The sequence below is a fragment of the Arvicola amphibius genome, chromosome 14 (genome assembly GCF_903992535.2).
Source record: "Arvicola amphibius chromosome 14, mArvAmp1.2, whole genome shotgun sequence".
In the NCBI taxonomy this organism is placed as follows: domain Eukaryota; kingdom Metazoa; phylum Chordata; class Mammalia; order Rodentia; family Cricetidae; genus Arvicola; species Arvicola amphibius.
Genome location: NC_052060.1, coordinates 50,053,348 through 50,064,988, shown reverse-complemented (window position 1 = coordinate 50,064,988; position 11,641 = coordinate 50,053,348). Strand labels below are relative to the sequence as shown.

General features: G+C 46.8%; 1 protein-coding gene across 2 annotated transcripts in view; it reads left to right on the top strand.

The window, feature by feature from the left end:
• The first annotated feature begins 5,296 nt into the window (after nucleotides 1-5,296).
• Nucleotides 5,297-11,641, top strand: part of Lmo4 (LIM domain only 4) — a 16,160-nt gene continuing 9,815 nt past the window's right edge. The window contains exons 1-2 of one of the 2 annotated variants that reach the window (XM_038311511.2): nucleotides 5,297-5,719; nucleotides 8,437-8,675. In XM_038311511.2, coding sequence (XP_038167439.1) covers nucleotides 8,440-8,675 — 236 coding nt within the window. In that variant the 5' untranslated portion in view covers nucleotides 5,297-5,719; nucleotides 8,437-8,439. Of the gene's footprint in view, nucleotides 5,720-8,124; nucleotides 8,243-8,436; nucleotides 8,676-11,641 lie in introns of those variants that run through there. The other variant, XM_038311512.2, reaches the window with a different exon arrangement.

Here is an 11,641-nt window from a genome sequence, read left to right as displayed (position 1 = left end):
TTAGCTAGTATTCATTGGATTCAAGAGGTCTCTTATCCTATGGGCTGGATCCTGATACTTGAAGTGATACAAAAATCTTTCTGTATGTGTTTTGCTTCCCTGCCTCTGGTTCCCTGATTCATCATAAGCAGAGGCTAGAATCAGTGTAAATGAGGGATGCATCGAAATAGCTCTGCGACCAGTGATTTTCCACATTCAGGTGGCAGAGATCTGTGATTCCCAGTTCCCACGAGTAAAGCAAACAGAAGAGAATTCACAGACACCGAGTTGCTGTGTTAACAGAATCTCTCTGGGGGGAATACAGACATGCTTAAGTTGTGAAATGTCCCATATTGTTAATGTACTTCAAGTAGGCCATCAATATGTGTCCTATTTACTGATAGGCACAAAATAGGTGGAGGGAAATCAATCAAAACCCCCGTCCATAAATTATCATGACTTCTAGAAATTATCAAAACTTCACTGGAGTGCCATGTGCAGTCTTCCCAGCAATGAGTTATAGTCAATAATTCACCCCCTGACTGGGCTGATAACAGACAGATATTCTAATAATGTACAGGATTTACTACCGGACACCAGGGGTACGGAGGAGTTCCAGGGCAGTGTGAACTGTTATCTCAGTGGAGAAAAGCAACAAAAATAGGCAGGAGACATCTGGGGACAATGTTGGGATATTTAAACCTATGCCTAGAACAAACATATCTTAAAGGTAGTGTGGTTTACCTTTTCATTTTTAAGCAAACTGCTTCCATGGCATTGTTCTCTAATGACACTTCTTGGCCTCCCTGTCAGAGAACACAGCAGATGGCTCCAGAAAAATGCTGAAAATAAAGTCAATTTTATTCTTTGGTTCTTCCCCCAAATTTGAGGTTGGCTTCACTTGACTATTTAATTTTAAAGGACATTTCTTAAAAAAAAAAAGTCACCGTAGACTAAAAGTCTTAAATATATTTTCAGTGATTTCTTATCATACAGAGAGATCAACAAATTTGCTTTCTCTGTCAGAATGTTTTGAAGCTAGAAAAGAAGTGGTGATTCATCAAAAACAATTTTATTATGAAACTTGATTTATGTTGGGAAATATAAATGATGACGTTATAATGTGTACCTCTGTGTGGAGGGAACACATTTTAGTCAATTGAGTTATCCAATTTTATTATTTTAAAAAAATCCATATCTGGTTGTTCTTTTTATTCGAAAAAATTTATAGTGCTATATAGAGTAGAGATGTGCGTTTCTCAAGGCCACAGACAGCTATGGATTGTACTCCCCTAATTCCAACAGTCATTCATTACAATGAATAAATATTCTCATATTTTCATCAATTTCTTTGTGAGCAAATAGGAACTAGCATTATATTTAAAATAGTACATTTCATTAGAAAACTGCACAGAGTTTTAAAAAGGATTAATTATACCAATACTACAATTAAAATGACACTAAAGAATTTGTGCTTTAGACAGCTTAAGATTTCTGAATTATTATCCCTCTTTTACTGAAAACAGAGATAACAAGAAGAAAAATGAATTATGTTGTATGGCTTTAATTTTTATGTCAATAGGTTCTCATTTCCTTTGTCTTGAAGGGGCAATAATTGATTTTAAACAGGATCACTGTTTTTGACAGACTATATAATTTTAATACATTCAGCAGTATTACATACACACACACATTTATACTCTCTCTTGTACCTATCATTAAATTAAATTTTCCAGGAAAAGTTTTATCTTGGATTTAATAAGCATCACCTGACCCATCAGGCCAGCTAGAGCCACAGTTCTCAACCTGTGGTGGAAGTCCCTTTGGGGTCCAAGGACCCTTTCACGGGGTCACCTAAGACCATTGGAAAATAACAGATATTTACATTACCATTCACAACAGTAGCAAAATTACAGGTACAAAGTAGCAACAAAAGTAACTTTATTGTTGCGGGAGCTCCCACCGCCTATTCTTTGGCATTGGTTTTTAACTCGTCAGTCTTCACGCTTTCTCTGCTGGGACCTTTGGAGATCTAAGATGCCAGCGTAAAGATGGGCAGTCCCTTTGTAATGGAAAGCCTTCCTTCAAAAATACAGCTTTTCACGGGCTTTCAAAAAACCTTTCTCCCAGCCCACCATGAAAAAGAGCTGGGCGCTTGTCTTGGGCATTGCCATATCAGAAGGACAGACAGACAGAGCAGCTGCTGTCCGTGGATTCTTAAAAGACTTGTCACTGGGGAACACAAAGTCCATGAGGGAGAGCTCAGCTGAGAAGATGCAGACAACAATTTCAGGGCAAGTAGGGAAAAGGAAGGCTTGATTTAGGATCTACATGGTTCTTCTGTTTAATTAAAACAACAACAACAACCCCTTGGGAAACAGTTTGGTTTTTTTTTTTTTCTTTCCTTTTGATAAAGTGCTATACTTTTGTCCCATACTTTAGGTCACTGAATGGATGATGATGTGTGATGTCCACGGAGTCTTCCCAAACCAACGGACACAATGTGACGTTATCCCGAGTTAGTTCATTTTACTTGGTATCTGAATTATTTCTTGGTGCTATTTTTTATAATTGTTTGGACAATTCTATTAAACAGGGCATCAGTGCCCTTCAAGAGCTTGCATATGTTCGCCGTTTTTGTATGTTTGGGATCAGCAGAAATTAGAGTGACCCAGGGTTCCTCTCTCAGGAAGGAACTTTTAAGATCACAGACAGATAGACCTGCTTAAGAAAGAGCTGCTTAGACCAAGGATGCAGAAATAAAGACTACCCAGAGGTGGCGCTGTGGTTAAAGTACACCTGGATTTTGATTACAGCGAATGGATTCACTTCTCATCCTTCAGAGAAGATGGTAGCCTCTACTACCTTTGCATTCTGTAACCACAGGAACCAGTAAATGAAGCTTTCTGGTGGTATATTCCCGCCCACTCCACTTTACTGGAATATGTATGCAGACTTCACACACAATTAGAATCAAAACATTAAAACCGTCCCTGAAAGAGCAGGCCCCATGTAGCCTGGAGACACATGTTCAAAGTTCCCGTCAGTCCCTCTTTCCTTCCTTCCACAGAAACTGCCTGGATCCTTAGAAAAACCATTCCGTGACAGCTGAGCATATTCCTGCTTACATTTATAACATTTCATTTTAGAATTAAAATTTCATGTTCCTGTTCAGACTTGAGGAAATGCCACAACTCACTATGATACTACATGGTATGTGTTCTGTTTAAAACAACAACAACAACAAAAAACAGGTAAGAAGGGGGAAAAGATGATAAGGTTTAAGTTCATCATTTTTTTAAAGATAAGAAAGTGGTCACAAAGAGATGGAAATCTTCTCATCTGCCGTATTCTAACACAATAGCAGTAGCCGAGGTAGCATCTGAGCAAAATGGTGCAGGTCCCAAATCCCAGAACTCACTAGGCAGAGGTAGAAATACCTACTTTGAGACTGGTCTTAAAAGCAAAACTCCTCATGTTTACCTCCTTTTGGTTGATGTAAATTATTAACGAGTCAAAAATGAACCCAGAAATTACAAGGCATTATTTCCTCATGGTGTCCTTTCCTCCTCTGATTTTATTTTTTAAATCTTTCCTAAATTGGCCTGCTTCATCGTGTTCATCTGCAGCTGCTTTGCTGCATAGGACATCCCAATTATTATTCTCATCTCAATGATTTGTATAAAAATGCTTTTTAATATGTGCCCAAGGTGACACGATCATATGAATGCCACGTTAAATACAAATCCATCAGGATAATTTTTAACTGTAACCTGCTCAGAATTCAAGGAGCTAGAATATAGAAATGGGTATTTTTAACTGGCATTAAAATCATCCTCGGCCTGGTTTCATGGGCAATATTTATTCTTCTGCCCTAATTTTGGCAGTTTAAAGGACCGAAAATTCTGCACACAGAGGCAAGGACTAAATCGTCTGATTTTCCTTCAACTTCTTTTCCTCTGTCCAGCAGGCCTGTGTGTAATACAGTATGAAAGCTTGTCCCACAAGGCTGGTTGTAGTTAATGATACTTAGCAGCAGGGCTTTGCACTTCCATGATAATTTTCAACAGAAAAATCTCTCTGGAACTTACTATTAATAATCAATCCTAATATTAACCTCAGATGGGAGATTTGTTAAACCTACTTGGCAGAATAAAGTCGAATAACTAGATAGTCGAGGACCTAGACTGAGCTCTGGCCCTGGGAAGAGGCTCCGAAGCTAGCTAGCATTCCTCAGATCTTGATATGTACAGGAAATGAGTAGTTTTACTTTCTTAGGGTTGTGAGCTAGCAGGTCTTGTAAAGGCTTGCATTGCTGTAGGGGGCTGCGGGAGAGCTAGCATATCCACACTGAGGGAGAATGGCGAGCAAACGCTTTCTCTATAAAGTTTTCTTCATCTCTGAAAACCAGGGATGTGATCTGTACCAGGCAGCAACAGACAAGCATCTATGAACTGCCTGCTCCATCCAGTTTACACCGGGGTTAATGGGAGCAAGATGGGGTTAAGCAGGCAGTACTTACGTAGGAACTATTTCCCACTTTCCCTAAGGTTTTGAAATCTGCAATCCCGTGAATTAAACAAAACAAGCGCTTTTGCGCCTGTGTGAAGTCCACCTCCCTCCGGCAGAAAGAATCCTCTACCCTACCAGGAAGAGACCCATTTCTGGGAAAGTAAGTTTCCCGAGGGTCTGCTCTCTGGGCCAGGGAAGGCGATCCCCGAGGCCCTCCGGGGGTGGCTCCACGCGTCCCCACGCGCCGGGCGGGCAGGTGTGGTCCGAGCCTGGGCACGCGCTCGCTGGCCGCGTCCCCCACGCCACCGGGATCCCTTCTCGTCCCTCGACCCCGGCCCCCCGCCTTCCCGGGCCGGGCCCGCTCAGCCGCCCGCCTCGCTCCCCGCCCCCCGAGTCTCGTTTCAGTCACCCTTTGTCCTTCCCCGGATTGGCAGGTTTTATTATTCCGCCTGAACAATCCGGCCGCCCAGTGGCTGAGGGTCGCTGACGTCGGCGGCAGAGCCGGGGAGTAGTTGGGATTCTGCTCTGTCAGTAACACATGTGTAAGCGCCGCCGAAGGAGCGAGCGAGCCGGTTAGAGGCCCGCGCCGCCGCCTCCGAGACCGGCAGCAGCAGCGGGGCAGCCGATCGGTGCAGCGCTGCCGGCCGGCCCGCAGCTCTCCACTCCGTGCGCCGTCGCGCGGGCCGCGGGGCCGAGCTTGCACCGCCGCTCCCGGGCCGCAGGTCGCGGGAGGGGGGGGCAAGAGCTCGGCCGAGCCGCCGGCAGCCCGGAGCGGGCGGGCGGGAGGAAGGCGGCGGCGGAGGAGGAGGAGCGCGCGGGCGCGGCGGGGGCGGGGGCGCGTACAAAGTGAAGCCACATTGCCAAACTTGCAGCCGCGATTGCAGCAGTGGCTGCCGCTGCGCCGCACGGGCCGGGCCGAGGGCGCCTGCAGCTGCTCGCGCGCAGCCGGGGACTGAGGACCAGGACCCGCGGGCTGAGACTTGACACTTCTGCGCTGGGCCGCCTGCCACTTAGCTTGGGGCTCCCTCTACCCGCCCCAGAGCCACGCGATTAAAAAAAAAAAAATCAGCCCTTAGCCCCCTCCTCCCCTTTCCTGCTTCTGCGAGAACTCCCTCCCTCCCTCCAGCTCCGCCGGCCCCGGCGCCCCTGCCCTGGAAGCCGAGCGGCTCCGCTTGCATTTCGCCGTCGCCGCCGCCTCTCGCAGTATTGCAATATAGGGGAGAAGCAGGTAAGGGGGTGGCTGGGGGCACCGCGGGCGGGGAAGGGGCGAGAGGGGGAATTGGTCGGGGCCGGGGCTGTTTTCTTTGGCTTCCTTCCCTTGACCGTCCCAAATTGCAAGTAAACAATACGTCGCCTTAGATAATGCGTGAGTCTGAAACTACGAGGCCGGCCTGCGAGCTAGCACCGAGGGCAGCCCCGGGCCGCCAGCTTTGTAGCGGTTCCTTGCTTACAAAAGGGTTCTTCTTGGAGACAGGGCTGGTGGGGACCCTCGAGGGGTCTGGGGGCAGTTCCAGTTCCTAAAGGAAAGACAGGGGCTGCTTAGATGAGAAGTGGCGTGTGCGTGGGTGGGGGCCATAGTCATGACCCCCCAACACTATTTGAAACAGGGACCGAAAAGCTCTAAGTGACCAGGATCCGGCATTGCCGGTTCTCTTTTTAAAAAGAATTCCTCTTGGCTTATAAGTCTTTTGTTCCAATCCAGGAGAAATCCGGTGAATCACCTAATTAAAATCAAGACATGAATTAAGCATCCATTTTTGTACTACAAATGGCCAGCGCTACGTTTGTCCCTCCCTTGGTCTCCATTAAAAAACACCAGAGACGTTGTTAAAGGGGGGCAGATTTTGCCTCTAGCTGCCAGCTCTGCTTTCTATTTCACTGGCTATCCCAGGACCTAAATTGCTTGGCTATGTAATTACTAGAGTATAAGCCTATTTAACTTAAAAGCTTTCTTTCTTTTTTTTTTCCAACTCTAAATGAAACTTGATGAGGGCCCGTCCTTAGTTATCAGGGGAGTCAGTTTCTGGTCAGTCCTCTTGATTCATCTCTTTTAGATTTAATCAGCATTAAGGTATTGCTTGTCCTTAAGAGCTTTAGCTAATGGGGTTACTGGATGCTTTTCTCAGTGTAATGTTTCCTTTTCAAAAAAAAATACATATATATTTACCTCTCACTAAAGATGGGGGCGGGGAGCAGCTTGGAATCTCCTCCCTCCCCCTCCCCTTTTAAAAAGGAATTCGGAGCGATTAAAACGTTGAGGGGGGAACAGTTTAAAGACCTAGGGCAGGAAATGCAGATTCATTTGGGTTAGGGCTGAAATTGTAACAAAAAGCAATTCCTCGAGTAAATGCATCAGATAAATCAATTTACATAAAGGTATGATGCATTCGGATAAATGCAATGCTAATGGGTTTTAGAGCGGTCCTGTTTCCAGAGTCTCAGGGTTTTGTTACAGCTTAATTGGTGCAGTTCTTATTCTGGTTTATTGTGCGGTCACTGGACACACGTTCCGGGACTCTTTCGGAGGAAATGTGTTTAAAATCGGCCTATTTAAGGAACCGGAGTCCTTCTCTCGTTCCTTCTCCCCTGTTCTTTGCTGCAGTTAACTTGGGCTGGGGACAGACAAAGTTGGCCCTCTCCCTTCTGAGGTATCTGCTGAATGTCTTGGGGAGCCTGGGGGAGCTCAGCGTACAGAGGACAAAGACAAAACAAGCTGCTTAATTGGCAGTAAATAACTTGATCTTTTTATAGAATAAGTGACTGGAGAAACACTAGGACTTTATTGGACTCCGGATTGGAGGCAACAAATTAATCGGTTTAAGCTAAGCTTTATAAATTGATTCCTATATTATACCCCAGTTGCTTCTCTTGTGGCATTTATTAGAAAGTGTGTGTGTGGGGGGGGTGTTTAAAATCAGTTTGGGGTGACAGCAGGACTGGCTTGAATTTAACTTGTGTGTCCCTCAATAGCGCCTCCTCACACATTATCTACTCCCCCCCCCCCTTTGGAGGAACAAAGCTCTAGCATTTAAATTGCTGATCAAGGGCAGATTAGCGAGACCAAAGTGGAGAGTGTTTGTATAGGAAGTTAACAGGCATCCTAAAGTTCAATGATCTATTATCCTTGCCTGTGTCCTGAAAACACTCATTGATCTTCAAAATGAAATGAGATTTGGAACAATAATGGGAGATGGCGGTCACCACAATGGCATGTGAAAGGTGCTGTTTAAAATACGAAAAACCAGTTTCGCAACTTTACACCCGGCACCCCCCTCCCCTCTCTCCACCTTGCCTCCCCTCCCACCACCTCCATCTCTCCCTCGGCCTTTCCTTCCCTCCACACCCCCGCCCCCCGCCTAGCAGAAAACCCCGAACTATTTGCAACTTATGAACTGCAGCCTCACTTCCCCCGGCAGAGCTCGGGAGGGAACGTGGCTGCTGCGGGCGGCCACCTCCAGCGGCCCGCGGCTGGCTCGCGGGGCTCGGCGGGGGCCGGGGAGGGGCCGGGCGCGGCGGTGGGTGGGTTTGACCCTCATTTGCTGAAGGCGGGCGGCGGCGGGAGGAGCGGGCGGAGGCGGGCGCTGGTGAGGGGGGGGGGGGGGTGGGGAGGAGGAGGCGCCGCGAGGGGTGGAGCGCGCCACCGAGCCTGGCTCTCGGAGTTTTGACAGTCCCCGAGCTGAAATTGTCAGCGGCGGCGAGCGCTTTGGAAAGTTGAGAGCAGCTCGTGGCCCCAGAACAAAGCTTGAGAAAAGTAAACAGGCGGCTGCTGCCGGCGAGCCTCCCTCCTTCCCTTCTCTCCGATCGGCCTCCTTCCCGCCCTAGCCCTGCTGCTGCTTCTCTTGCAGCCACTCTGGGGGAGGGAGGAGGGGAGCGCGCTGGCTTCAGGAGCCCGGAGATCGACTTCTAACTTTTGCATCGTCCGTTTTGTCTTTTCTCTCTCCCTAGACCATGGTGAACCCGGGCAGCAGCTCGCAGCCGCCCCCGGTGACGGCAGGCTCCCTCTCTTGGAAGCGCTGCGCAGGCTGCGGGGGCAAGATTGCGGACCGCTTTCTGCTCTATGCCATGGACAGCTACTGGCACAGCCGCTGCCTCAAGTGCTCCTGCTGCCAGGCGCAGCTGGGCGACATCGGCACGTCCTGTTACACCAAGAGCGGCATGATCCTCTGCAGAAATGACTACATTAGGTAAGTCCGCTGCCTTTCTGCCAGATGGGTGAGCCCAGCAGGAACAGGTCCAGGAGTTACCCAGGGGTTTAAGGAAGGAGCGGACATCATGAGGATACATGACAGACTTCACTTCAAAAAAAAAAAAAAAAAAAAAAACCACCATTTAGTTGGAGTCATTTAAGGGACTCAAAACAGCGTGAAGACAAAGTAAGGCTAAAAACTCTGGTCTGGTGGTACTTGGGCGGTTAAGTGTCCAAGGTTGGGCATCCTCTGGAATAAATTCTAAGTGTAGCCTCAGCTTGGGCTTCAGGTTAAAAAAAGTAAGCATGTCTAAAATGTAGGCGTTCAGGTGCCTTCTCAGAGCTAAGCCGGGACTCACACTCAGAGACAAAAGGTTCATTTAAAAATAAAAGTGCAGTTAGTGAGAAATTATTCGTCTTTAGTGATGGCTAATTATGATATTTACATAAGCACTTTTCAACTTTTTTGAGGGGAATGCTGTGACTCATTCTTTATGCTCCTTGTGAAAAACTCTGATTACCCTTCAGTTTAAAGACTTGTAATTCTTTTTATAGTAAATAATAATAATAATAAAATAGAAACAAGACCTAATGGCAGTGTTTTTCTTCATAGGTTCACTGGAAAGGTTTGACAGAGTCACTGTTAGTGTGTGGCTTTTGGTGGAGCACCTGGGGTTTTTTTTTTTCATTTGAAGAATGTTGGGGTTTTTTGGTTGTTGTTGTTGCCATTTGTAGCACTGCCCTTGATCCCCCAAAGAGACTATAGGATTATGCTAATCTTGCAATTTAAAGCAATGTATAGGAACAGTCATGTCCTCGTAAGCAGCCTTTTCCAACAGGCTTCAGGGCAGCTAATGGAAAGAATCAGGAGGTCAGGTGCCTATAGGATCTTTTCAGGTGAACTCAAGCTACTTAAACTCATTAATTTGAAAGGAGGCATTTGAAGGATTACACATTTAATTTGAGTAAATGGTTTGATAGACTGATGCACATGAATGCTTCTAGGAGGTGTTCTGTTTCAACATCCAGTAATTAAAAAAAAAAAGACAGGCACACCGATACTAGAAAAACACACACTTAAAAGAGTTTCCTTCTATTTGTTTCTGCTCTAAACCTTTATCCATAAAGTGATTAGGAAGAACGTTCAGTTCTGTCTTCATTTGGGGAAATAGTGGACAGGATATTTTACTCGGAATCTTGCCCCGCTGTGGTTGTCATTGTCTGTGTTTGATGCTGCGCACAATCCCAGTGCAGTTTGGAGCTGAGGATGGGTGTGCTTGCCACTGGTGCTATCTTTAGAGTAAAATGACATTTGGGTATTTGGATCGTGCAATCTATATCCACTCGGCTAGCATCCTCGATCAGTCAAGTGAAAGAAATATGGGAGGGGGAGCTTTTATTTTTAAATTAATAGGGCTGCATTAATTTCACTAAGTGTTCTTTTAGAAGTAAATGTTGGGAAATCAGCAGGAGCTTGGGTGTGATGCTTTCTGGTTCTCCTTCCAAGCCGTGCCATGAGCTTTGACAGTATTAGAATTAAGTGGAGACAGAAGTATGCTAAGAAAGGAAGGTGGATTGAAGTGGAAAGATTGACAGCTAAGATTTGGTAAATGGTGCAGTTTCAGCTCAAGTGTCTTCAAGGGGGCGACGACCTATCTTTGCTTCTGATTACCACTAATTAAACAGGAGATGGGTCCACTTGGATTCCCACGGGACAAGTTTAGGCAAGTGGCTTCCTGGGAACGAAGTCCATTTCTTTCCTTATTCTTGGGGCCAAATAATAAATGCCCTTTTGGCGTTTTTCTTGGGATCTAGTGTAGGATGTGTCCACAGCTCTAAACCTTAAATAATCTTGGAGTCTTGCTTCTTTTTGCCTCTGAACTTTGGGGCTGGAATTTGGCTTGCTCTAGAACTAGATGCTACCCTGCGAAACTTTTGTCTGCCCAGGAGAGACGGATTCTAGTTCAGTGCCCAATGGCTCATGGACACTTGGCTCAGGGCACCTCAAGCCCAGCCTCCTATCTAGCCCCATGGAGATACCTGAAGACCCACTTTTTTCTCTGTCCTTTAAGGAACCCAAAGGGTGAGGGAATGAAGAATGTGCTGGCATTCCTTTCCCTCCCAGACATCCCCTCTCCCAGACGCCCCCAAATCCACTTGTTGGGGTAGCGTTTAGTGCTTCTGAGACCAAGGACTACTGAAGAGTGTCTCGGTCCCTCTGCATGTCACCAGGTGAAGACCCCTTTGCCTGGCTGGGACCACAGTGCAATTTATTAAGGGGCTTTTACATTGTCTCACTTTGAATTTTTTGTTTGTTTGTTTTGTTTTTTTGTTGATTTTTAAACAACCAAGATCTGGCTAAAAAGCTGCGGGGAGCTGGGCAAGCCAATGGGAGGGTGGGGGTAGAACGGAGAGGGAGGTGTTTCCCCCATTCTTTCCCCCACTCCGTGGCCAAGTGTCGATTGAGCAGAGCTGGGCTTCTGCTCCTCTCCTTCAAGATTTCAGATAAAGCAGCGGCCTTGCTGCAGCGAATCTGCACAATTAAAAGCTTTAATTAGTGGCTCCTCCATTTTCTTAGTTCTGATGGGCTTTATCTAATGAGATCTGGTCTCTGGCTTAGATCTACTCCGAATGACGTGTCCGCAATGAATGAGAGCTTCGTCGCAAACAAAACATTTAATTAACAAAATTGGCCTCTAAGAGAGGGAGGGAAAGGCTGGAAGCGGGGTGTAGAGAGGAGGGGGAGGGTGGATCTTAAAGGGACCCACGTCTGCCTGGCCCCTCCACCTTCCAAAAGTCAGGGAACCTTTCAGCTGCCCCCTCCCTTCCGCGACTCCCGACCCCTCTGCACCACCCAAGCGCCGTGGAGTAGCTTTGCAAACTCCCGTTCCCCCCTCCTCCGTCCGCTACGCTTTCCTCCACCCCCACTTCGGGCCGGGTGACTGGCGCGGAAAGTGCGGCCAG